The 27,312-nt window shown below is 44.2% G+C and overlaps 1 protein-coding gene across 6 annotated transcripts in view; it reads left to right on the top strand.

Moving 5' to 3' along the window:
• Positions 1-27,312, top strand: part of WDR25 (WD repeat domain 25) — a 183,905-nt gene that overhangs the window by 10,869 nt on the left and 145,724 nt on the right. Inside the window, exons 1-2 of one of the 6 annotated variants that reach the window (XM_053601663.1) lie at positions 7,625-7,880; positions 10,069-10,169. The exons of the other annotated variants lie outside the window; for them this stretch is intronic. Coding sequence (XP_053457638.1) covers positions 10,143-10,169 — 27 coding nt within the window. The 5' untranslated portion in view covers positions 7,625-7,880; positions 10,069-10,142. Of the gene's footprint in view, positions 1-7,624; positions 7,881-10,068; positions 10,170-27,312 lie in introns of those variants that run through there. 6 annotated transcript variants of the gene reach the window in all.

The raw sequence follows: 27,312 nt of genomic DNA, 5'->3' as shown, positions 1-27,312 counted from the left end.
GCACTCACTGCATGTAAAGGTAGAATTTAGACTTTGATGCCTTTTTTGAAGGAAAAAGTACAAATGTGGCCTGCTTTAAACCAAACACAGCCAGCCCTTCCTTTCTGTCCGCCCCCATATGCAGAACCCTCTGCCAGGCACCTGCAGGGATTCCCAGAGGCATAAGGCATGATTCCTGCTTCCAGGGGCCTGCTGTTTGTATATGAAAACCTGGAGTTCTAAAAAACAGAAGGTTTTGGCGCCAGCCCCATATGCCAGAGGTGGTGGGTTCAAACCCAGCCCTGGCCACAAACTGCAAAAATAATAAAAAATAAAAAACAGAAGGTTTTAAAATAAAATGTGTTAGGTATTATTTATTTGCTTTACAAAGTAATTTGCTTTGGAAATTCTTTTATTACCAAGGTTCCTTAAAATACGGCTTTTTATAAAAACCTTTTTATTTTTGATTATGAATGTAATAGGTGCTCATTGTGAAAAAAAGGTAGAAAATACGAAGTATGAAGGAGAAATGGAAATCATTGATAATCCCCAGCTCCAAGACAGGACTTCATTAACATGAAATACCTTCTAGTCTGGGCCATGGCATTGTTGTGTTTATGTCCTTGGGCTTACTACATAGTATGTGCAGTTTTGTTTTCCTTTTCTCCAAACAGGGTCTTGCTGTATTGCCCAGGATGGTTTTGAACTCTTGGCCCCAAGTGTTCCTTCCACCTTACCTTCCTGAGTAGCTGGGATTATAGGTATGAGCCACTATGCCTGGCTCATGGGTGTAGTTTTGAATTCTTTCTTCTCCTTTTTTGTAATGTTTGTAAGGGCCATTTTTCTACTTTACTAAAAACTTTCTCCAAAGATATTTTTATGACTTTCTCAAATTCTAAACTTTGCTTTGTCATTTTCATGTTGTTTCCTATAATTTCCTGCTTTCATTTTTTACATAGTACTGCAGTGAACATGGCCATACATAAATGTCTTCTTTTCGTACCTTTATGCACTTAAGATGGGCTTTGCTTTACCCCTAGACATTAGCTAAAACCCTCATATGTGGCAAGTGGGAGCTAAATGGATTGGCAAACCTTCAGTGCCGTTGTCATGTGAGAACTCTTGGGCTTCCATGCCATATATTCTGCTCAGTAGCTGTGTAACTTTGCAAAAATTGCTTAGCTGGTCTGATCGTCTAGTTCCTCACTGGTAAAATGGGGAATATGGCTGATTAGAGTTGTTATGGTGGAGATGAAATGAGAATATCCAGCCCAGTGCCTGATACAAGGAAAGGTTGGAGAAGCATGATCCTGACTCCCCTGTATCTGTTGGAATAGTTGTCAGACAACTGTAGAAAAGACAAATCACTGGGAATCCTCCAACTTAATGTAACTCTTGTTTTGTGAATCTTTTCATAGTATCTCTCATACATATATACGTGTAAATATATACATATTTGAACCCACCACCTCTGGCATATGGGGCTGGTGCCCTACTTCTTTGAACCACAGGCGCCGCCCCTCTCTCATATTTTTGAAGAGTTTTAATCTCAGTGTTCCTGTGATAAATACTTTTAAAATTTAAAGAGTTTGTGGGATTGTCTATGCCAAGATGTTCACATGCTTCTTTTTCATGCTCTGTGTACTTGGAAAGTCCATGCTGGAGGGCTAGATCCATGTCTCTAAACTGATCACATTTAAAACGCAACAGAAGAAAAAGAATCGTATAGCCCTTTGCTAGTTCACAGAGCTGCTGTGCACCTGTACCCCCAGTAGCACTGGGGGAAGTGACTTTATAGCTGAGGATTCAGAAGAACAAGTCAGGAGCAGAAAAGACGTGCCTACTCTCCTCTGGCCAGGTGGTGCCAGGTTCAGCTGGCTCTTTGGCCCCTTCCCATGTGCATCTGAAGGAAAGGACTTTGTTCTGGAGGCTGATGATCCAGGTTGTGTCTCATTGTGCTGCTGGTCAGCTCTGGGACCTGTGACTGTGCCTGTGACTGGGAACACAGATGAGAGGATGGAGAGAGCTAACTATTAGTGAGTGCTCACCATCTACTAGACACAGTTCTTCATGCTCCATCTCTTCTTCATAACAGGACTGACAGGCCAGGGCTGTTCTTATGCCCATTTTACAGATGAGGAAAAGTTGAGTCACAGAGAGGTTAAGGAACTTGTTCAAAGTCACATAGCTGGTAAATGGTAGAGGCAAGATCAGGAAAGCAGTTTGTCAGATTACAAACCTGAGCAAAAAGAGCTAAAACACCCACCCTTCTCTTTGAGAATAAAGTGTGTAAAAGCATGTCCCCTTTACCTAAGTGGTGCCCAGGCTTCATCCCAACTTCAGAATCTTGTGGTTCTGTTAAGGGGCATAAAGAAAAGAGATGATTTTTGTGGTGGTTTGGATTTGCATATTTATGTATTACAGGATCCTGTTGATTTATCATTGTTAGAGAATCTGATTATATTAGGGTATCTTAGATGTGCTTTGTAGAAAGTGATATATTTCACATTCAAAGACAAGGAATTTATGGATCCAAGTGCCAGAGTGAGGGTTTATTTCAGTTTTGAAAGAATTATTCTTGATGGATTCTACAAAATGAGATTGAGAAATGATTTGATGTGTGGAGTGAGGAGTCGTAGAGCATTATGCAGATGATTGGCAATTTATTCTAAGCACGATGCAAATCTATTGAAAATGAGCGGCACAGCTGGGAAGGAGGTTTGGGTTGTGGTGGTGGGTGTTTGGTATTTGGGAGTGAATGATTAACAGTGCATCTAGGGTAATTAGGTGAAGGCAAGGAGAGAATGGGTGGGGCGAGAGTGTGTGTATGTGTGTGTGCGCGCGCGCACGCGTGTGCTTGTGCACAGAAATCATCTGGTTCCATCTTCATTCGATAGAGGCCCAGAGAGGGGAAGACGCTTGCCCAAGGACACACAGTGAGGTTTTTGGATACTTCCTTTTTTGTGTTTGCTTGTATCTCTTACTGTCTTTCAGGGAAAGTTCAGTGTCATCTGAATTACCCCAGGGATGGGAATGAGGGGGCTTTAGGTTGGCTGACAGCCGGGCTGCTGAGCTTTTGGGAAGAGCTGTGAAATTCTGAGCTGGAACCTTCTTTTCGTGGGAAGTGAAGTTTTTTGACACTTCTCTTCCCCCATGTGAAAGCCGTGACATTTCTGAGGCCAACAAATGAGACACTTCTCAGTTTCAATTGCCTTACAATCTTGCGCTTTACAAAAAAAAACATGGGGTTGTAGAGTATTAAGAAAAGGAAAGTGTGGCAGAACCCGAGCTGTGTTTTCTGCTCTTTCAAAACTGCATTTCGTTTAACTTAAACAGTTCAGTTTACCAAGGGCAGGGCTGGTGTGCCAGATGCTGCTGGGAAAACAGAGCCATGTGAAGGTGCAGACCCTGTCCTCTGGGGGCAAGCTTCATTCAGTCTCATCTCGTGTCATTAAGGGAAGAACAGAGCAATTTGGAAAAATGCTTTTAATGTAATTGAAAAATGCAGATTGCAAAATTGGCACACTTAGGAGTTAAGACAGTCTAGTAAATTATTTCTTGCTGCTTTTAAAACTTGGACATAGAAATCTCTTAAAGGTGCCTGTCTAATGCCTAGTGATGGCTTTGTCCCTTTTCTTTCTAAAAAATTAGTTGTTTTAGATTTTAATTTATTTTATCATGAAAGTAGTAAAATTTTGGAAAACATGAAAGAAAATGGCAGAAATTAAAAGATAAACTCGAGCATAATGACTGTGAACATTTTGCAAACAGCATTTCCTTCTCGTCTTTTTTCCCATGTGTATCATCTAGTTTTAATCATATTATAGGTACTTTGGTTTTGTAGCCCACATTAAAAAATTACATGATGTTTATGTCTCCTTCAGATTGCTAGTAATTTTTCCCCTTAAGAGAAGGGGTGTGAGGGGGTGCCTGTGGCTCAAAGGGGTAGGGCGCCGGCCCCATATGCCAGAGGTGGTAGGTTCAAACCCAGCCCTGGCCAAAGACTACAAAAAAAAAAAAAAAAAAAAAGAGAAGGGGTGAGTAATCACTCCAACCTTCTGAGCTTTTCTCCTAGCTTTTGCTATTTCTAGTCAGGTGTTTGCTTTTTGTCCTTTCTTGCGGATGGACACAGGTTTCCAGCAGACCCATTACATATTAAATACTGTAGGGACAAGAGTACTGAGGTATAGTCAGAAGGTGCATGTAAGTGAGACCAAGTGTGTCAGCTCAGGATCCAGGGAACCTGCCTGCATTTAGCCTCACCTCTGGCAAGCTTCCGTCTATCACCGTGACAGAGGATAAAAGGGGCTGAATACTGTGATCCAGGCTGAAAGGCAGGGAGGAACAGAGGGGCTTTAGAGGCCTGGAACCAAAGTGCCCCCATCACTCTGCTTTGCCAGTTGTTATGGAGCTATTCCAGGCCTGTTTTCCCCTGTCGGAGTGAGGTGGTGGGACCCCCTTCCTGCAGAGCAGGGTCCATACAGCGATGGGTGGCACCCCAAGGCTGTTGTTGGTCAGGATCTTTGACTTTAGGACTTTGATTAGTTGGATGTTCTGGATGTCCTTGGATTAAGCTTCTAAGTTTCTTATCTTTTCTCTAACATTTTTTTGTTTTTTGGCCTTTCTGTTTTATTTTTCTGGAAAATTTCTCCCACTTTATTTTTTAATCCTTTTCTTATTTTTGAATTTGCATTTCTGCTGCCATATCCTTAAACTTTTTAAGTGAAATAGAACATATACTCAGAAAAGTGTTCTGTTCTATCATATTTTTACATTCTGAGAGCTGTTTCTTATTTTCTGAATGTTCCTTTTTTTAAAATTTAAAATCAGTATTTTTTAAAATTGTATATTTACAAGGTCTTTTCTTAGCTCTCCGAGTTCTTTGAAAGTTCCTGTGTTTTCTGAAGCATTTCTGTCTTTTACTAGATTCTTTGGTCTTTTTTGTTTTAGTGTCTGTGTTCCGTGATAGAGGTTTTCTGTTGCTCATTCTGATTTGGAGGGAGGTCCTAAAAAGCTGGGCTGACTGGAAGCTTTGTGTGTGTGTGTGCACATGGGTTGAAGGAAGCTTGTCCACAGCAAGCCTGCCATAGGGTTACAAGGCTGGTGTTGATAGCAGGACCTTCACATGTGAATATCTGTGTATTTCCTCTTGCCTGGTCAGTTTCTCAGAGAGGGCTCTTCTCCCCTGGGTGGGCTCTCTGCCTGCTGCCAGCCTTCTGGTATCTGAGCAGGGAAGACGGTCCAGGTCTCAGTGTTGAGTGTGCAGATTATTTCTCTGTCTTCATCCTGTCCTCCAGCTTGGTGTTCCCACTCTCTAGCACATCCTTCCCACTTGCATGCCTTTTCAGGGGCTCCACAGTGCCCCATTTCTGGCACACACTGTCATGTATGTATCAAAGTGGCTGTATCGGCTTGGCGCCAGTAGCTCAGTGGTTACTGTGCCAGTTATATACACCGGGACTGGCGGGTTCGAGCCCCGCGGCCTGGGCCTGCTAAAGAATAATGACAACTACAATAAAAACAAAATAGCCGGGCATTGTGCTGGGCGCCTGTAGTCCCAGCTACTTGGGAGGCTGAGGCAAGAGAATTGCTTGAGAGCCCAAGAGTTTGAGGTTGCTGTGAGCTGAGAGAGCCACAGCACCCTACCGAGGGTGACATAGTGAGACTCTGTCTCAAAAAAAAAAAAAAATGTGGCTGTATCTTCTCAATTTCCACAGTGGCAGAATTATTACTTTTAAAAATGTCTGCTAATTTAATTGTTTGAGAACCAAAAGAGTTTGGAACTGGACCTGGCAAATAAGCGTTTGTTGCCATAGTTCTTGTTTATTAATCTCCTACAGTTTTAGTGTTTTATCTGGGCAATTACATACTAAGAATATTCACCTTTCATCATATTCCATCCTTCTTCCTCTGGTGTGGTGTTTGACTTTGAGTTTTTATTTCATCATTTTTTTTAATAGGAAAAAAACCTAACCTTTTTCGTAGTCAAGCCTATGAACCTATCCCTTTGTAATTGTCTGGTAGCTTTACAGCGTGGCCTGTCCTCCCCCACTCTGAGATCTGATAAATAGTCACCTATATTTGACCTTCATCTCGCAGTGATTAGCTGAAGCCAGTTTCAATTCTCGTCAGTGGGTCCGAGGCAGGCCCTGCGCCACTGTGATGAATGTGTGCGTGGTGCTAGCCATCGATCGCATGTTAAGGAGCAGTCTACAGTCCCAGCAGCCTGCTTCGTGACACTGCCACGCGCTGACGCTGGCTACTAATGACTTAAAATGACCTTCTTCCTGTCTGGCTTATTCTGCAGGGCACGGGTCTATCACAGCTTCCCAAACCCTTCATCAAAAAAGAAAGGTTGTTTTTGACCATAAAAGAAATGCAATATGGAAAAACAGAAAGGTAACAAGAAGAAAAAAATTGCCCATCATCTCTCCACGCAGAGGCAATGACTATAGACTTTCTGATATATTTTCATCCAGTCTAGGGGGAAAAAAAAGACTCAAGGTAGTTGAGCTCCAACTATATACATCTAATTTTAAATCCTTTTTTTCCCTCCACATCCTGCAGCAGTAGTTTTTTTTAATGCTGTAATTCATTGCAGTGGTTTTCAATGTGGTTTGCAAACCCCTGGGGGTCCTCAAGACCCTTTCAGAGGGTCAAAACTATTTTCATAATAATACCTAGAAGTTATTTGCCTTTTTCACTTTCATTCTCTCCTGAGTGTACATGGAGTTTTCCAGAGGCTATAGGACGTGTGCTGTTGCAGTAGATTAAATACAGAAGCAGCTATGAGAACCCAGCTGTCTCGTATTAAGACAAACATTAATGAGATCTACAAAAATTAAACAATGCCTTCTTGCTATATTTTGTCTTGGAAAATATAGTTATTTTAATAAGAAATATGTTAACGTATTAACACGGTTTTATTATTGTTAATTTACATAACTTAGTAAATGTTTAATAATTATCTTCAGGTTTCATTTCTAACATGCTAAGTATTGATAGCTATAACTTACATAAACAGCAGCTCTTTGAGGTTCTTTATCATCTTATTGTAAAGGAGAGCAAAAGGTTTAAGAACAACTGTTACTTATATCTGTAATTCCATTTGGGGGGGATCTAACTAAAGTATTCGTGAAAACGGCACCGCATGAGACTTGTCCCAGCTCTGGAACAAGTGAGTAGGTTCTGCCCAGCTGTGTCTCTGCTTTCTTCTTCTTGGTGATATTTGCAAACTGTGTGACAAAAATGTGATCCCCGGGGGTCCAATCCTCCATCTGCCCCCTGCCCTTCCTTCTACCTTTTATGAAGATAATTTAACAGCATTATAAAAATAAGAGAAAAAAATCTTCCAATCCCAACATACACTAAAATTATGATGCCCCTTTACAACCTTCAATTAGTTTCTGGTGCACACGGGTTTGTTTTCCACAGAACCCGAACACAATTCTGTAGCTGGCTTTTCCCACTTAACATTCTCTCCTAGCCCTCCCCACACTGCGCCACCAGCCGCCTCTGCGTCTTTGGAGGGCCGTCAATTTTCACTGGTTCCATGACGCTCTATCGAGTTGATTAACTGTAATTTACTTAGCCGCCCTCGGACACTTAGGTGGTTTCTAATTTTTGCTATTATAGATAATGCTGAAGTGGTTATCTTCATGCTTGAAACCCTTTTCTGTTGGATTATTTCTTTCAGGTTGATTCCCAGAAGTGGGCCTGCTGGGTCGAAGGGTTGTACATTTTCATGGGTCCAGATACGGCTCCTGTCAGATTGCTTTCCAAAAGGATTAGACCAATTTGCACTGCCACCGCAAAGCCTGCGTAATAACCAACTATTTTGCTTAACTATCATGCCTAGAATTTTCCCTTGGAGCCCCGAGGGGGCAAAGGCCCTTATCTAAGTGAGTGTGATCTATAATTATTTAGACTAACACCAAAATTGCTTCAGAACATTTTTAACCTGCTGAGTTTAGAATTCTAATTCGCATACATGCTAGCATTAAAAGTTTCACAAGTAGCAATTTCTCTCTCCCTACTCACAGTTTGTTTACGTAGCTGAGACAACTGTAGGGAAGTCTCTGTAGGGAAAACGAAAGAGCTTTTATAAACAGAAGGGTCTCTTTCTGAACTAGTCCAAGTGTTATTTTGAAAGGTACAAAAACACAAATTAAAGCAGATTTTCATTGTAACCTTTGGTTAGAAAAGTTGTTTGTTTTCGTCCTGGCCTCCCTTTCATGTTCTTTTGCTCTCATTCAAGTGTGTTCTGAAATGTGCTGGTTCCCTGGAGTCTTGCCATGTTGTTGTTAGCTTGGAGGTGGGGAGGGCATGGTGGCTCACCAGGTGTGGTAAAGCTGCGACCACAAGGGGAATGGGATGTATTCTGGTTTACTCCCAGGGCAGAAGCCAGACACATGGTGTAAAGCATGGGGAAAGAGGTCAGCACATTTTGAGGAAGAACTTTCCTGTGCTTGGGACTGGTCACCTTGGGGAGCTTGAAAAGAGAGAGAGGGCCCTTTACTAGAGGGGTTGATGATACTGTTGCCTACTGCATGGAGCGTAGTGCAGGCTAAAGTCTGAGTTGCCAGTGGGCTGGTAAGTAGTTGTAGGCATTGGCTGGGGTCCCAGGCAGCAGCTTTGAGGCTGCTTCTGGCATGGTGTGTGGGGCCAGAATGGTAGCTGTGAGCTGTCCGGAGAGAGCTCTGAGCTTGGCCCTGAAGTGGGGAGCTTAGGGTCCTTGCTTGAGCCCAGCATAGTATTCCTCCTGCTGTGTGTATTCAAAGAAGAGCCAGGCACAGCCCTTCCCTAATTCCTCTGGGCTTCAGCATGCTTGTCTGTGAAATAATTACCTCACAGGGCTGTGAGGATCAGATGAGGTTAGATGTGTGAAACCACTTTGTAAACTATAAAGCTCTTACAAATGGAAGGTATTATCAGGAACTCCAAGCCAGGGTTTATTCTGTAATTGCCTCCTAAGCTGCATTCCTAAGCGTGTGAGGCTTGCAATCCAATTTGCCTCCAGTTGCCTTGATTCGATGATCAAATAATCTGGTGTGCACCTGTCGACTCCAGCAGGGCTCTCAGGGAACTCAGGCTCCTCTAGGTATGGCTTCCTATTTTCCAGCTCAGCAGCGTGACATCAGCTAGTGGTAGTTGAAGTGGTGGATTTAGGGACAGCTCAGCTGGTGAGCTCCTGGAAGTCTCTGTCAGCCAGGCTGCTGGACTTGGCTGCTGTGTCGCCCAGGGGCCCCTCAGGCCTGGCTTTATGTTGTCTGTGCAGCAAGTAGAGAGGGCCCCGACAGCAGTGTCAGAGCCCTGGTTTTCCCCCTTCTTTCTTCATCAGGTCATCCATATGTTTGTCCAAGGACTGATGAAATTCTGGCTTTGTACAAGGCCCTGGGCTCAGAGGGACCAGACCCACTCTTGTTGGCAGGAAGGCTAATGAGAGAGGCTAACACACATCAAAGCAGACTTGAGGGAGACAATGTGGCAGGCCCTCCAGGACCACCTGTGTGGGGATTGGAAATACAGAGGAGAGTGGAGTAAGTCTGTCAGGGCTGGAGGCAGAGGACAGGAGAAGCTTCTGGGAAGTGGAGGTTGAGCTGAGTCTCGGAAAGTGAGGAGATGAGTGGCCAGGGGTGTAGGGAGGGCAGCCCTGAGCTGTGCCAACTGGGGAGGGGACTGTCAGGAGCATCAGGTGCAGTGCTTAGGCCAGTCGTTGGCTTTAGGCCTGGACGGTCAGCAGCATGAGGATGCTGCTGTTTCCTGTTTTTGTCCTGGGTAGGGCACCACATTGAGGTTTTACATCTCATGAACCCACAGCTGGGGCACAAGGAAATTAGCTGAGCTTGGGAGTCCCACTTTGGGGTTCAACACCAGCCCCAGTGCTTTCTGTGTGGCTTAAAATAAGTTATTTAACTCTTTGGACCTTAGTTTCCCCATCAGTAAATCAGGGATAGTAAGAACATCTATCTCAGTTTTTCAAGGATTAAACAAGAGAATCCATGGAAAAACTTCTTAGGAGAGGGAGTACTAGGTACCTGGTGAGCACTCTACAATGTAAACAGCAGCATTCTTATGCTCATTTTACAGACCAGAAGACTGAGGACCACAGAAGGATATTGAAGGACATGTAATTGCTAAGCACAAAGTTGGCATCTGAGCTCATGCCTTTCTGGACCTCTACATTCTGGGTTTGTTCTAGTCACTGCCCTGCTTGGGAGCACCAAAGGGCAGTCATGTGATTGTGGTAGGGCCCTTATTCTTATTTTGCCTTCATAAGCTTATTTGTGAAACAGCAAGAGCTCTGGTATAAGTTTCATGACGGCAGGGGATTTGTTTTTTCCTTTATATCACTACATCTTGTTGAACGGAAAGCTGGGCACATAGTAGATGTTGAAAAGATATTTGTGAATGAATGAATAACACCTGCTCAGTTTACTGTATTCTTTATGGGCCCCCTTAAACTCAGGGAGATGGAGAATCTTGAGGTGGTCTTACGTATTTCCTGACTCCTTCCTTCACCTCCAGTGTTATTTGCTCAATGTAGCCAGGTTTGTGAAAGGGCTTTGGAAACTGTGTGCTGGGAGCTAAATCAAAGTGCTGATTGTTCTGTATCTGTTGAGATGCTTGCGTTTATACTCCCAGGTAATGGTCTTGAGCTGATGCTTACAGCTTGTGTGTTTGTTTGTTTATTATTTATTTATAAATTGTAAATCCAGGAAATATTTGAGGAAGCTTACAATAAGATATAAACACACTAAAGCTGTTAAAACAAAACAGACCATTAAAAGCCACCCCAGTTGGAGAAGGAAGCACACAAATCAAGTGTAGAGTTGACTGCTGTCACCAGGCCAGTGCCTTGTATCTCATGCTATGTGCCCTGGCAGCCTAGGGCAGGTAGCACAGGGTTGCCTAGCTCTTGATGCCCCAGAGAAGCCAGTGAGAATGGCCTCACATGGGATGTGGGCTAGCAGGACAGTGGTGCTCAAAGGAAAGGCCATTTATTACTTCTGGGGCTATGTTTTGGCTATTCCATGAGGAGATGAAGGTTAGAGGAGAGGTGAGGGGGAAATATCTGTAGGAGTCAGCCAAGGAGAGGTCACAGGCTCCCCCTTGGGGGGGCCAGACTACAGGCTGTTATTCTCTTTTCTGTGCCTCAGTTTCCATTCTGTCAAGTGGCTGTGATAATACTTAGCTTGCAGAACTGTTATGAGGATAAATGTAGTGGTGTTCGGCCAGAGATCTGGCCCTTGGGAAGTGCTTTTGTTGTTTACCTGACCTGTATAGGCTGTGATTCTCATGGTGAATGTTGTACTGGGCAAATGCTCAAGTCCTTTAGGCAGGCCCCCAAGTTGTGAGGGAGGGTCTGCTGGAGAGGTGACAGGATGGGGTTTCCACAAATGCCCTCAGATCTGTCCACACGGACATTGTTGAGTGTGGCCTGTTAATTGCTTAAAAACACTTAAGGAGTTCAGAGCGAAGGGAGCATACTTTTTAATTATTTCTCTGCTTGTCTCTAGCAATGCTGTTGTCAAGGAAACCAAAACCTTTGAAAAGCTTTTCAGCTTCCTGGTTGGGAGAGGATACTTGTACAGTGCTTATATTGTTGGTGGAAATGGACCTGTCATTCTGTAACAAAATCTGTTTCTTTTAAAAGGGCTTGCTTCCTTCACTTCTTACAAATAGACTCTTTTTGACCTTTTAAGAGAAGATGGAAGGTGGTTATTGGTATTTTCTCTTTTAAAAGAGTTGCTTGCATTCTTGACTCATAGTATTTCATTCATTCAATGTCTGTTGTGAGACTTGGGTGCTCGGGATGGGAGTGGGATACAGAGATGAATCTTGCGTCGTAGGCTTCCTTTTAAGGCTCCTGGCTCATTGGGAATAAGATGCAGGTAGACCTGTCCTTACAGTGCAGCATCAGGACTGCTCTGAAGTCTGGAGGCTAGGATACTCTGGGACATAAAGAGTATTCCGGTGAGGGGCAGTGTCAGTGAGAGTCACAGTGAGAGTCCTAGAGGATGGGAAGCAAAGCGAGCGAAGAGCATTCCAGGTAGAGGGAATAGACTATGCAAAGGGATGGAGGTGTGGAAGAGTGTGCTGCTATCAGCAAACTGCAGGGCAGCTGGGTGATGCTAAGGGGTCGGACACAGACAGCTAGGGGCGTGAGACCAGCCTCAAGAGGACTTGTGAGGCAGGAGATCAGGAGTGGGGAGTGGGAAGAGGTTAGCACTTTCTCTGCTTCCGTTGGACAGAGCCCTTGCTCCTTGAGGCATGTTACTCCTTATGTTGTAGCTTTAGAGGGAAGGGACACTGCTGACACACTTGGAAGTTTAATAATTTACTTTCTCTATAGGAGTACAGCTTTTACTGTAAAGTTTCAGCCAGCATTCCAATAAAACTTTATGATAGTTAAGCCCCATCAAGGGCATTGGTTTTATATAAAAAAGATAAATCATTGTTAGAAAAACGGGAGTCTTACTTTTAAACATCCCTTGTTATTTTTTTTTTGTAACATTAAAAATAATGTTTTGGATTTATAGAAGAGTTATAAAAGTAATAACAGAGTTACTTATATATGTTTCACTCAACTAATGTTAGCATCTTACATAACCCTGGTGCATTTATCAAACTGAGCAATTAACATCAGTGCAACTCTGATGTTAACTAAAGTATGAACTTTATTTGGATTTTACCAGTTTTTCCATTAATGTCCTTTTTCTGTTTCATGATCCAATCCCGGATACCATGTTGCATTTAAAGGCCTCTTGTTATTTAACAAATAATTTTGTTTACTTGAGGGGAGAGTGTGGAGGGTGGTGAGGAATGGACTGGAGCTTGTCCACCTACTTTGAGTTCCTTATTCCTAGTCAACCCACGTGTGCTTTGGCTGATGTCCCGTATCAGGGGACCAGAGCCTTGATGCTACAGGCAAGCTCAGACTGAACATCTTTTGGTTTTTAAGACCTATTTCCTTTTTTTTTTTTTTTCCCCCTTTTTTTGTTGTAATTTGGCCAGGGCTGGGTTTGAACCCGCCACCCTCAGCATATGGTGCCGGCACCCTACTCACTGAGCCACAGACGCCTCCCCTATTTCCTTGTTAAATCATGAACGAGACAAGCAGAAGGTTTATACCTTAATGAGGCTTAAAGAGAGCTCACTTAGGACGTGCCAATAGTGCCCTGTACTTAATGGTGGCTGTTTAATGATAACAAGTTTCTCAATCCTTTCCTTTCTTTTTTTTTTATTTTCCTTTTTCCTTCTGGATTTAACCATACCAGCCTTTCGGGCTAATGTTGACATGAGTAAGAATTTGGATTTAGAATGCTCACCACATTGACGTTTTTACACAGCCTTCCTGTGGTTTATTGGATAATTGAGTGTGTCTTGAGGCAGTAACTGAGAATTGAAAAGTGATGCATTTAATGAGTGAAACTAGAGCATTCTTTGCATACAGATAGATGCACAAAGGTAGGTGATTTTCCCAACAAAAGCCCCTGCTTTGGGATGTTTCCTCTCCTTCCTTGCCCTACCCCCATCATTTCTCTTAGGTCTTTTTCTTTTTTTTTTTTGAGACAGGGTCTTGCTCTGTCACCCAGGCTAGAGTGCTGTGGCGTCATCATAGTTCACTGCAACCTCAAACTCCTGGGCTTGAGTAATCCTCAGGTCTTTTTCTTTACTTTTTTCACTCTGCTTCCTTTGGCCTTCTACCTTCTTGTCTCTGCTCCCTTTGCCCTTGCTTCCCCTCCCCTCTCCCCCTCATTTCCTATCGCCTCCCCCTTCATTTTCAATTCCCTTCCATTCTCGTTCTCTGCAACAGGCCAGTGAAGCTGTTGCCACGGAAACAGAAGCCCAGCAGAAGCTCTGCTCTTCTTTCCGGATGCTTCTAACAAAGATGACGCAGATAATGTTGACTTCTAGAATCAGCTAAGCCCTAGCCTGTGGCCTCTGAAGTCCCTTCTTTTTTGAAAGGCCAAATCAATCAGTGCCACAGCTCATAATTCTGTTTAGTAGATAGTCGTTTTTTATTTCAAAACTGAAACTTCACAATTTGAGTAATCCACTTAACTTCCCTATTGCTCCAGAAGACTGGTACCAACTGTGTGAAAAAGACTCACTTGAACTTCTGTTAACTGAGGGAAAACAGTAGATCAAAGGAGGGGGTGCTGCAGGATCCAGGAGTAACTTGAGTTACACATCAGGGGAGAGTTACACTCATTTGTTGAATTACTGGGATGAATGAACGATTGCTTTTAAAAGATTTGGGGCCTTAGAAAATTTTCAGATATTTAGTTTCATTCAGCAAATATTCCATGAGGACTGGTCGTTTCCAAGACATGGGGTTAGGTGTTGCTGGGTGCCAGGAGCGTGAAAAGCACAGTTCCTTCTCTTGATGAGTTGATCCTTGAGTAACAGAGTTGGGATGTATGTATGCATGTGTGTGTGCATGCACACACACACTCGTGCCTGTGTGTCTGCCCTTTACTGCAGTAATGTTCCTTGATATTTGTCATAGTAATCCCAGTCAGTCCAGCTGTTATCATTCCTGCAGAACAACCCGCATGCTTGCACATTAACTAGGCTTTGTGGTCTCCTCAGAGGGTTGTTGACTCCTGGTCCTTCATGGAGTTGGTTTATAGTGGTGGTAGCCTTTCTCCTTTCTGGGTTTGACATAGGCCCAGCTTGTTGGCATTAGCTAGGATTTGGAGTTTTGCCATTTAGCCAGCACCAGCTAATAGCCCAGCAGGGAAGAGTTAGTTCATGGATTATATTTAAGTTAGTTCTTACTCCCAAAAGTAACTTTGTTTAATAAAAACCTTAAACCCTTATTATGGTGCTTCTGGATATCTCGGCTCCAGTGTGTAAAAATAAGACTTATAAAATTCAAACATTATTTGTGGAAATGCAAAAACATTTTCATTAATAGAGGGTGTGATAAAAAGCAAAAGGCACTTTCTGTGCCTAAATGGTCTTTCTGCACTTGGGTCTTTTTATTTTCATAATCATTTTCTAGCTTATTTAAATAACACCCTTTCAGTAGTGAATTTTAAGGAGGAATCTTTGGTGTGTGAATAACTTTACAACTACCCACAGTATTTCTAGCCAGTTGCTATGACTTAAGTTGATAATGGAGCCCACACAGCAGTCACTAATGGATGATAATCTGGTAGTGTTTTTGTTATTGTTTTTATTTTAGAAGAAAGGTTTGAAATTAGCATAGTAAATCTCTGTGGGATCTTTGCAAATAAAAGAATGTTCACGTTAAAAACAACTTTCAGGAAAGATGTATGGTAATGAATAAAACATCAGTGAGTGAAAATAAGCGTGTTTAATTATTCAAGTAGAAGTAGTAATTTAAACTAATTATTGCTTGTGGATTTCATAATTCAGTTTTTGTCTCGCAATAATATTTCCTCTGGGCCTCCGGGGTGCGTCGGCGGCTGCTCATGGTTCCTAGGGTGGGTGAGGCCCCCCTCTCCCCAGGCTGCAGCCTCTGCTCCACTGAGCCAGCACAGTCTGGTCCCTGGTTCCACCGAGGCCTCTGTCTGTCCCTATTGATCCCTTCGGCATGGACTAATTAAGCATTTCCTTGTTTATCACATTTTTCTCTGCTTGATTCAGTTGTCTCAGACCAGTTGTGCCCATCGAGGTCTTAAGTGTTGTGGGGTCTAGCCCCTTTCTTTTCCACAGTGTCTGAGGCTTCCTGTGCACCTTGCTTATGTCCCCATGGGCAAGTCCTTGTTTCTTCAGGCTGCTGCCTTGAGACCCCTGCTCTGTGGGACCCCTGTCCCTGCATTAATCACTTCTTCCTCTCCATAGCTTTGTACCAGCAGGTTCTTGTGGTCCTTTTTCTTGGATTTGTTTGTTTAAATTTTTCTTTTTGGAGGCTTGTTTTTTACTTTGTTTCTGATTTTAAAGGAAAAACATGTTCTTAAAGAGGAATGGAAAAATACTAGAGAGTCTAAGGATGAGTAATCACCTGAACTCCCACCCGGGAGCCCGTCTGGGCACCTGGCCTCTCTTCTCCTGAGAGATTTTGTGCTGTTCTTAGTTCTGCCTGTTTTCTGTATGCAGGCACTTGTCATTTTCTCTGTGGAATTCTAGGGCTTGGATGTAATTCTTAGCATGGACTCCTGGAGGGGGGCTTGGACTCACTCTTCCTGGTGCACCTCCTGGGATGCAGCTGGCATTTGGAGGTGCTGATGAAGGAGCAATGAGTGCTGAAAAGTACTTTCACTCAATCGGGCGAAGCATTTAAAACCTGGTTATTACTGCTACTCCCATGAATGCCCATAATGGCATGGGAAGTTTTCTGAACCTCTCTCTATTGCATAAATGCTCCTGGAACAGATCTTGACAATTCAGGTGAATTATTATTCTACTCCTCAGAAGGTAAAGGGAAAGCTTTCTATTTGTAACTTCTTTCCAAGTGCCCTCTGTCAAAAGATAGTGACATCTGCTCTCCTGACATGTGACAGCCATTATTACCTCAGTATAATCATGCACTATTTCGATGCACGCCCCAAAGCTTTCCATCCATCACAGGAAGGACAACCTTTATTTAAGACAGTTTCCCCCCTCTCTTTTGTTATTACTTTCTCCTAAAAAAACAACCCCCTGACTTTACAGGCGTGATCTGGGCAAGAGAGTGACTCATGTCTTTGTGAGTTATTGTTGTGGATGGGGACAAGACAGGTGGGACACGGAGGATGGAGGGAATGATGAGTCAGTAACCAGGGGCCCACGCATGGTTCTACAGTTTATGAGATGAGACTTTGGGTAAATCAGGTAATCTCTGGGATTAATTTCTCCTCTGGAAAACACTGATGTTCTCTTATGATCTCCAAGGCCCTTTTAAGATGAGTAGTTTTGTGATCTCCAAACTAACCGAAGCTAAATGAGTTAATGAGAGGATTACAGGTGTCCCCTGAACTCTTCCTGTGGAGTAGTTGAAATGAGCATTCATGATTCTGAATCGGTCTTTCCTCTGTGTGAGCTCCAGAGGAAGTCATTAAGCAAGTAGAGAAGAAGTTACTAATACCTTGTGATCACCGTGGAGCAGAGCCACAGGCATGAAATAAAATGCCACAGGGATTAGATCTACACAGCCAGCCAGTTGTCGGGAGACCTGCTGGGAGGGCACCCTTAGGTCTTGAAAGGCCTATCCCTCTCTGAGGAGTTGACAGCTGAGTTTCATTACATTTGTGGCACTGTCTTGCCTACCTCAAAAGTGTCCAATAAATGGTTGTTGGAGTGAATTAAAATTTCTTTTATAGATGATATCTGATCGTTTCTATCAAGTAAGCCTCCCCAGAGGGAAGAAGACCATTTTTACTTCTTTTAAAACTTATTTTTAAGGAATACATGAATTTGGTACAAATTTAAAAGAGATGAAAGGATGTATAGAGAAAATAGGTCTCCCTTCTATCCTATCCCGGTTGAGGTTCCCTGCTCTAAGAGGCCTGGAGAGGCCATAGTACCCAGCCCCACTGCAGAAAGCAAAGCTGGTTTGGGCTGCATTGAATTAGAGTGATAGGCTGCCTTTCCAACCAAGGTATGTATAGCCAAATGCTGGGGGAATGACCTGGAGGCAAAAGTCTCAGACTTAGTGGGTTCATTGGGACTCCCGGGAAGGAGTTGGACAGACCCATGGCTGTTTCTACTTTCAGCCTGGGAAAGGCCCTCAATCTCTCCCTGATGTTTCTTGTGCCGTGGAGCTGGTGCCACTCAGCCTGCTGGTGAGCACAGTCAGCAACATGGCAACCCTGACTGATGCTCAGAGCTTGGCACAGGTCCAGCAACTCCTGGTTCCTTTCCTGTACTTCAAACTGAAGATGGAAAATGAATATGTATCATTTTGCAATGATAATGGAAAATCAATGTGAAGGTGTGATTCCATTAATAGATTGCTGATGAACTCAAATTTTTAGGAGCTCATTTGTTGCCCAGAGAGAAGTTGGCAGAATGAGGTGGAATTAGAATGGTAGGCCCACTCTTCTAATTGAAACACAAGGAAAGTGCGTGGCCCTTAGGCGTCCATCGAGATGATTGTGGCGATCAATATTCCAGTTTGCTTGGTTGGCAGCTTCCGGGGAGTAAGAATGGGTGAATGGGTGATGGACCTAGGGAAGGACTGCCAAACAGAGCATTAAGTTAATTCCCATTTGCCTGGTTTTTGGCTTGCTTGATGAAGTGCCTTGAGTAGAATGAGGCCACAGAGGCTGTATCCACTATCATAAGAACTCGCGGTGGCTGGCTTCCTGAGATTGGCTTTTGGTAGTGATAAAAACTCCCATTTGCTGAGGTCCCACCCATGTGCCCAGTGAGGTGCTGGGTGTCATACACACATGATTAATTCTCCTGAAACCTCTGAGATTTAAGGAGGACATGGGAGGTTCAGAGGGCCTAGGGTCATGGTCCTACAGGGTGTCAGAGCTGAGGCTACAGTCCAGGGCTGTTTGCTTCCGAAACTTATGTTCTTTGCACCCTCCTGAGTTGCCCTGAAGGAGTAATTCAGATGTTAGGAACCTGGTTGTCATTTTCTTTTTCTTTTTTTTTTTTTTGAGACAGAGTCTCACTATGTGGCCCTTGGTAGAGTGCCATGGCATCACCACTCACAGCAACCTCAAACTCTTGCGCCTAAGTGATTCTGTAGCCTCACAAGTAGCTGGGACTACAGGTGCCCGCCACAACGCCCGGCTATTTTTTTTTTTGTAGAGACAGAGTCTTACTTTACCGCCCTCGGTAGAGTGCCATGATGTCACAGGACTCACAGCAACCTCCAGCTCTTGGGCTTCCGCGATTCTCCTGCCTCAGCCTCCTGAGCAGCTGGGACTACAGGCGCCCGCCACAACGCCCGGCTATTTTTTGGTTGCAGTTCAGCCGGGGCCGGGTTTGAACCCGCCACCCTCGGTATATGGGGCCGGCGCTCTACTCACTGAGCCACAGGCGCCACCCACGCCTGGCTATTTTTTTACTGTAGTTGTATTGTTGTTTGGCAGGCCCTGGCCGGGTTCGAACCCACCAGCCCCTGTGTATGTGGCCGGCATCCTAGCTGCTAAGCTGCAGGAGCCGAGCCTGGTTGTCATTTTCTTAGAGAATTAGCATTATTCACAGCAGTGAGGGCCTGCTGCACAAAAGCTGTGTTTGCCACTGATGGTGTCATTGCTCGTATTTTCACCTTGACCTTGCCTCCTTGGGAGGTAGAACACTCATCACCTCTGTGTTCTTATCTGGTAAACAGGGGCCCCTACCTGTAGTGGCTGGAGCAGGAGGTATGCAAGGCCCTTTTGGGGAAGTGCAAATACATCTTTATCTCTATAGTGTTTCCTTCCAGGGACAAGGTCTGGTAGGGGTCTGGCGTTCCCATGGGACTCAATGGGTCAGTGTTCTGTCCCGCATCAGTTGGCTGACCTAGCCTGGTTTTCCCTGGGGCCAAGATCTTGACTCTGAAAATCAAAGGATATACTTATCCCTCTTCTTGCCTGTACGTTTCCTGTCCTGTTGGGCAGGGGCATGGGCCTCCTGCCCTGTAGTTGTGGTCTTCTGCTGGGACAGCCCCTGTAGTGAGTGACATAGTTATTCCTTCTTTGTTCCATTGTCTGAATTTGGGACAGGTGTGCCTGGACCCCTCTACTTAACCCTTCTGACTTGTATCCTAACAGTAGCCCTGTCTTTTCTGTGTCAGGATCTGTCTGTCCCCTTGCTACCACCTGAGATGCTACTTCCTGCCTCCCCCCACCTAAATTCACAGGACTCAGCTTTTCTTTTTTTTTTGAGACAGAGCCTCAAATTATCACCCTGGGTAGAGTGCTGTGGCATCACAGCTCACAGCAACCTCCAACTCCAGGGCTCAAGCTATTCTCCTGCCTCTGCCTCCCAAGTAGCTGGGATTACAGGCATCTGCCACAACACCCGGCTATTTTTCGGTTCAGCCGTCGTTGTTTGGAGGGCCCGGGCTGGATTCGAACCTGCCAACTCAGGTGTATGTGGCTGGCGCCTTAGCTGCTTGAGCCACAGGCACCAAGCCAGGACTCAGCTTTTCATCTGTGAAAGGTGGCAGATGTCAGCTAAGTAAAGAGTCTAAATCTGGGGCAGAGCTTGAACAAAGATGCTGACTGAGCTCAGGGTTTTGGGAATTCCTGGGGTAGGGTGGAGAAGGAAGCTGGGGCCACTTGGGGCCGCTGGAGGGTCGGTAACTCTGTTATTATACCTCTTTACTGTTATCTCATTTTAAATCTCGTCCTGCTTTTGTTTTTATTTGGGAAAGACTGAATGAATAACTTACTCTGGGAGCCCTCTACATGGAAGCCTGCACTAGCAAGGGAACATGCAAAAGGGTGGGAGCAGGGTTGGTCCCTGGGGAGTGGGGTGGTCTGCAGAGCCTACCAGAGGCTCTGGCATATGTGTTGGTATGGCCATCACCCTCCCTGTAGCAGCTCTTGTGATGTAGACATGCAGAAGCCTTGGTGTGAGTACTTTTTGGGATGCTACATGGACATTGCTCTCTGTAATTGGCCATTTAGAGGCAGGGCCAGGCTGTCCTTAGGCTTTTGAGGTTGTCAGGTGCTTAGATGGGGCATCTGAGGAAAAGATGATGCATTCTCTTCCCTGACATGTTGTAGGGGTACAGCCTGGGACAGAGATGTGCTTGCTGAGGGGTGGCCATGGGCTTCTGTCCAGAGAAGATGGTCAGCAGGGCTGTGGGTAGTAGAAGGGATGCAGGCTTCCCAAGGCTTAGAGACTTTGGCTTGTGCAAGGCACATGGGGCCCAGGTTCAAAGCAGGGCATGGGAAAGAGAAGGGCGAACCCCTCTGACATTGACACCTGTGTAGTTGGCTTGACTCTTAATTGTTGCTGGTGTGGGCTGCACTGTGGAGCGCAGGCAGCTGTGCCTGCTGTTCTTGGCACACTCAGAGCTGTGGCAAAGTCCAGTGAGTCAATATAAGCAGTCATTGTGTACTGGGATTTCCACATAGATAGCCCCAGTTTGCACAGGAGTGACTGTTTGGGCATTTGGTAAGGAAATTGAGAATTAGCTAGAGTTGTCTGTGTTTAGGTGAAGAGCCATGGATTGAGTGAGAGTGACCAGTGGCAGCAGGATAGATGGCCCTGGGTCCCTCCTAGGGGGCTTATCCAAGGTCACAATGCTACCAAGCAGCAGAGCTGGGCCCTCAGCTTCACATTCCCCTCCCTATGCATCTTCAGCACCAGTGTCTGACCTGGGCACAGTTGTGGGACCGTTGGTTGTGAGTCAGCTAAGGCCAGAGCCAGATGCTATACTTCTTAGGTTCCCTACCTTACACAGAATCGGTGTGGATAGACATGCATGTCCTGAGTGAGTGAATGAATAAATGAATGACACACCATGGTGATAGAGAAGGAAAGGGCAGGTCAAGAGCAAGTGGGCAGACTTGGCAATAAATCTGTAGAGTCCCCCTCCTTCCCTCCTTTCTTTCCTGTGATTTGGAACAGCTTTCTGCTGGAGAGCTGCTGAGCCCGGGCAAAGGCGCAGGGGTGTGAAGGGAGCCTGACTTGTAGGACCACCTCCAAGAGTTGGTTTGATGGTATCAGCAAGATAGTGGGAGCAGTTTTGGAGGGAGCAAGTTGGGCACAGAGGACAAAGGTTGCTTAAGTCCTTCTAGGGAAAGAAGATAATGCCTGGGCTGACCCTGCAGGTAACATGTTGACAGTACCCAGACTTTCTGAGAGATTAGGTAATGATATATATTCAGTGCTGAGACATTTAATTTGCATTGTGTCCTATATTCCTGAAAAGTTGCTTTCAGATTCTTATTGATATGCTCACATTTTTGGGGGTAATTGTCCTCCTTTGACAGTGATAACCCCCCTATTTACTTTTGGGCTCACAAACATCTCAGAGTCCAGGAGGCAGTGAGGGAAAGCTTTTAATTCAAAGCCCTATCCATCTTTCCAACTCAGGTGAGATGAAGATTGGAAATTTGGCCTGGCTGAGGTAAGTGAGGACAGCCTTCTGAATCAGATTGTAGATATGGCTGGAGTTGTGGATGGGGCCATTGGGTGGGTGTAGGCTCTTCTGCTCCCTTCTTCAGGGTGTCCTTGTTGGAAGCTGGTGCTTTCCCAGGGCAGATGATGCTGGTGGCTGCTTGTTGCATGCAGATCAAAGGAAACCTGTGGACCATGTGTACCCTGCGTGCTCTGGATGGCACCCGTAGCTCAGTGGGTAGGGCGCCAGCCACATACACCAAAGCTGGCGGGTTCGAGCCCAGCCCAGGCCTGCTAAATAACAATGACAACTACACACAAAAAAAAAAAAAAAAAAAAAAAAAGGCTGGGTGTTGCGGCGGGCGCCTATAGTCCCAGCTACTCAGGAAGCTAAGGCAAGAGAATTGCTTAAGCCCGAGAGTTTGAGGTTGCTGTGAGCTGTGATGCCACGGCACTCTATCAAGGGCGACATAATGAGACTATGTCTCAAAAAAAAAAAAAATCCCCCTGGGAGAGCTCTTCTGAGGCTTCTGTGATAATCTAGGCTTTAAGAGAAATAGGCCAGGATGGGGTGTGTTGCCCCTGACTGTAGGTAACCCTGCTATTACTCCCCTCCTTTATTGCAGATTCCCAGGATTTGAGTATAAATGTAATTAAAATTTAGGGGCTTAGAAACTCCCATTGTTTATTGACAACACACTTAATTTACATATATTGAATTTCAGTGCTGCTCAGCTGAGTGAGGTGGGTGTTAGGGTAGAAGAAACCTGAGGTGTGGGAAGGTCATGTTTTGTTTTCTGCTGATGGTGCAGCAGCCCATCAGGGGTTAGGCTGGAGTGCCTCTACTTAGTGCTGTCTCTCTTCCCTCCAGCACCCCTGCCCCACCCAAAGATGAAAGTAAGTATTTACGCAAGTCTGTATAGGACTCAGTGACGTTACTGAGAGCCAGGCAATGTTTGGTGACTCATCAGACCTTTTCCCAACATTTGTGATATTTTGCTCCTCTGAAGGAAAGAAGGTAATTAGCAGTTAATGATAGCATATGACGCCAGAAGGGTACGCACATCTTCCCAGCTTGTCTTTTCTGTGCCTTAGTTTTTTTTAAATCTATGTAAATTGTTTTCCCTTTAGTAATGTTTGTTTTCTTCTGATTATTAAAATAATGTATGCTTATTGTAGGAAATACATAAATGCATTAAATAGAAAATAAAATGCATGAATTATTTTTCCATTACAGTTTTATTAAGAATGGTTTGTTTGTGCAAAGGAAATTTGGAGCGCTAGACTTATTTTATCATATTTGAGGGGCTTGTCAAGATAACTGAGATAGGTAGTTTGCAGCCTGTGCTTTGGGGACTCCAGGGGCTTCATGGAAATTTTGGGGGTTGCCTCTAGGGCAGGAGGTCTTTGAGGGCAGGGAGTTGAGATCCCCTTCCCCCTCTTCTTTACCAAAGCAGCTCTGTGTTATTTGTCTCTTGACTGGGCTTTCTCACATGGCTGCCTTTGAGCAAATGGCTCTGTGGCTTATCAAGCTTGAGACACATTGATCCAGGCCCAGCCTCTCATTTTACAAGCAGAGTCACAGGGCAATGGAGAAATGTGTCTGACCCAAGGTGACGTGGAAGCTTGGGGCTAGTCTTCATGCTTTCTGATTCTGCATTACCTTTTAAAATATGAATCAATTAGAAATATTGGCAATTTAACTTGGATGTCATTGTCACAAGCTATGTCACCGTGCAGAGACCCCCAAGAAAGCTGATCAAGGGTCTCTAAAGGACTTGCTTTTGAGGGAAGGGAGACCTCAGAGCAGCTGGCACTTGAAAGGATGAAAAGTAAAAGCTTCATCATTGTTGTTAGGTACACAAAGGAGGAGAAATTGCTCTGGGTGATCCCTGGTTGTATGAATAATGAGAAGAAATTAAGTAAAGGCTGCGTTTCTTGACACTGATGTATTAGAACATGGAGTAACTTTCTACAGGAAATTGGAACAGGGATCCCCTAAATTGAATTTGAAGCTGTGAACAGCAAACCTACATTGGCCCTGTGTGTCCTAATGCAAGTTAAGTAAGCAGTTTCCTGGGTAAGAGTTAAGTACTTTAGGGATACAGGTTAATGCTGAGGCCAACATGGCGCAAGTTAATCAATTGCCTCTCCTGTGTATTATCTGTGAAGACACAGAAGAGTAATTTGCTTCCTGCAGAGCTGCTCCAGAATTCTCATACTTATTAGATTTTTGGCCCAATACATTTGTTCCCTCTCATTGGTTTTGTTGATAATAATTACCCACCCCTTCCCATCTCTCCATGGATCTCTCTTGATTTTAATTGTTTGTAGTAGGCACAAAAGTTTACGTTTTTAGAAAATAAGTGTTTTAAAATAACAATGCTCTAGGCTCTTCTGAGTTTCCAGAGGGAGGGTGTCAAAGCTTTACTTCTAAAGTGATTTTGAGTATGGCAGCTACTGAGATTAGAAGAAGCACAAACTCCCTTCATCAAACATGGCAATACTGGTCCCTGGCCTTAGGGAACTCTCTGGAAACTGCCTTCCTGGCATTTAGATACACTTTGGAATCTGGAGTCAGAGTGCATGTGGCAAGGGCCTCACAGGAAAGGGTGGAGAGCACAGGGGACTGGCCTCCACCATGCTGCTGGTGTTTGGCTCTTGTCCCTGTGGGCCTCGGGGAGGAAAGAATGTTGATACTAGCACCCACTACCAGGCAGCACAAGAGGGGCCAGCAGTCCCTAGCCCACAGTCTAATAAGTGAATTTGTTAACAAGGTCATTACAAATTGCACAGTGTTTTTTATTGGTGAATAGAGAAAATCGGTTGGGTGAATGAGGGAGAATCCCCGGAGCAGATAACATGCAAGTGGAGGCTGGAAGACTAAGAAAGACAGGGGCCCTTCCTTGCAGAGGAAATAGCATGCATAGAGCTGGAAGGAGCTTGGTGAGGCAAGGGATGAGACGCAGGCAAGGTTTGTGTCCTCAAATTATCTGTTATAAAAGGGGTGTTTCTTTTATATTCTGGTCTTTTAAGAATTTTCCAAAATTACAGGACACACTTAATTTTAGATCACAAAGTTTAAACAGATCTTTTGATGCTTTGTCCAGAACCTAATTTGTTTCAGTGGTTTACCTAGCACACGTTTAAATTGTCTCTGGTAAACCATTTAGTGGTAAAACAGTTCCTGAAGGCCTTGTTGTTTAGTGCTGGACTGAAACCCTAGCTTCCTAACTCTGTGATGCTGGGCGAACAACTGCTAGGTGCCTCAGTTTCCCAATCTTAAAATAAAGAAAATAGAACAGAGGGTCTTAAATGTTTACTTCATGTCCTAAGTGTTGTAGTAACTTTTTTAGCACCCCTAGGCTGGAAAAATCAACTAAACATTTCCTGTTTACTAAGGAGAGAGGACCAAATAACTTAATAAATACTTATCCTAATTCCTTCACACCTGCTGGTTCTCAAACGTTGGAAACAGATTCAATACTGCCACCTCCTTTCCTGTTCCATGTTGATTTTCACTTGATACTTGCCTTTTTTTTTTTTTTGAGGCAGAGCCTCTAGCTGTCGCCCTGGGTGGAGTGCTGTGACATCACAGCTCACGGCAACCTCCAATTCCTGGGCTTAAGCGATTCTCTTGCCTCAGCCTCTCAAATAGCTGTGACTATAGGTGCCTACCACAACACCCAGCTATTTTTTGGTTGCAGTTGTCATTGTTGTTTGGCAGGCCTGGGCTGAATTTGAACCTGCCAGCTCTGGTGTATGCGGCTGGCACCTTAGGCACTTGAGCTACAGGTGCCGAGCCTGATATTTGCCTTTTATCATAGCTCAGCTTTGCAAAGATATGATAACATTGAAAGAAATGCAGAGCGATCTAATGTTGAAACTTTAGCTAGTAGCCTGCATGTTGTCCAACAGATATTGCTGTGTTTCCCTTAAAAAGTTAAAATATCCCTTGGCACCTCTGAATTGCTGGAGTACTTTACTGCATGATTTGGGGATTGCAGTGATAGTATTTACCTGTGTGATTTTGTGAAGACTAAATGAAATGATCCAGAGAAAGTGCTCAGGGAAGTGCTCAGTAATCATTGTCCCGCAATCTCAAGGGTTCTCTTTAGCTGATCTAGAAATGCGTCTCTAGGAGTGGTGAAAATACTACTCTTGAAGATGTCTAGGGAGAGGTACATACAATTGCTTCATGAAAAGACAGTGGGAAAAACATAGTATTTCTGCATTTGTTATTATAGGTGATTTTAAATATACATGTACATGTATGTTAATAAATTAAACATTAATGTAGAGACCCAGTTATTTCCTTAACATCTCTACATGTATATGTATTCAAATATTCAAGTGTATGTCCCTAACCTTTTGATTATGTTTTTAATCTTTTCCTTGGGAAAATGGTGGTGCTTCTATGGAGAGTGGTTTGAAATGGGGTTGATCTATGTAGGCAGGGGCCAGATCATGAGAGGCCCTGGTAGGACACAATAAGCCTTAGGATTTTATTCAAAATGATGTGGAACACTACCAATTTTTTTTTTTTTTTTTTGAGACAGAGTCTCACTTTGTTGCCCTCAGTAGAGTGCCCTGGTGTCATTGCTGACAGCAACCTCAAACTCTTGGGTTTGAGAGTTCTCTTGCCTCAGCCTCCCAAGTACCTGGGATTACAGGTGCCCGCCACAACACCCGGCTATTTTTAGAGACAAGGTCTCACTGTGGCTCAGGCTGGCCTTGAGCCCGTGAGGTCAGGCAATCCACCCTCCTCGGCCTCCCAGGCTACTAGGATTATAGGCATGAGCCACTGTGCCCAGCCTCACTACTGAATGTTTTTAATTTTAAAAAAGTAAATCAACTTTATTAAGGTATAGTTTACATAAAGTAAAATGCAGCCACTCTAAGTGCACTGTTGGATAAGTTTTGATTATCTATGCACTTGTGTAACCATCACCACAATCAAGATTCAGGACATTTCTACACAGTGTTCCCAGCAACCTTTATCAGTCAGCCTCCTGCCCCCCTGCCCCCAACCTCAACCCCAGGCAACTCCAGCTCTGCTTTCTGTCCTGTAGATTAGTTTTGCCTGTTCTAGAATAAAATATAAATGGAATCATACAGCATGTAGGCTTTTATATTTGGCTTCTTTCCCTTAATAAAATGTTTTTGGGATTCATCCATGTTGTTCTTGTTCAGTAGTTTGTTCCTTTTTATTGCTGAATAGTATTCCATCATATGAAAATATGACACTTTATCTGTTTTTCTGTTGACAGACATTTGGTTTGTTTCCAGTTGGGGTCTGTTAGAGATAGTACTTTTATGAACATTCGTGTGGCCATATATTTTCATCCCTCTTCAGTAAATATATGG

Source organism: Nycticebus coucang, chromosome 9, assembly GCF_027406575.1.
Source record: "Nycticebus coucang isolate mNycCou1 chromosome 9, mNycCou1.pri, whole genome shotgun sequence".
Lineage (NCBI taxonomy): Eukaryota > Metazoa > Chordata > Mammalia > Primates > Lorisidae > Nycticebus > Nycticebus coucang.
Note: the sequence above shows the minus strand (reverse complement) of the source record. Positions and strands in the feature narration are given on the sequence as shown.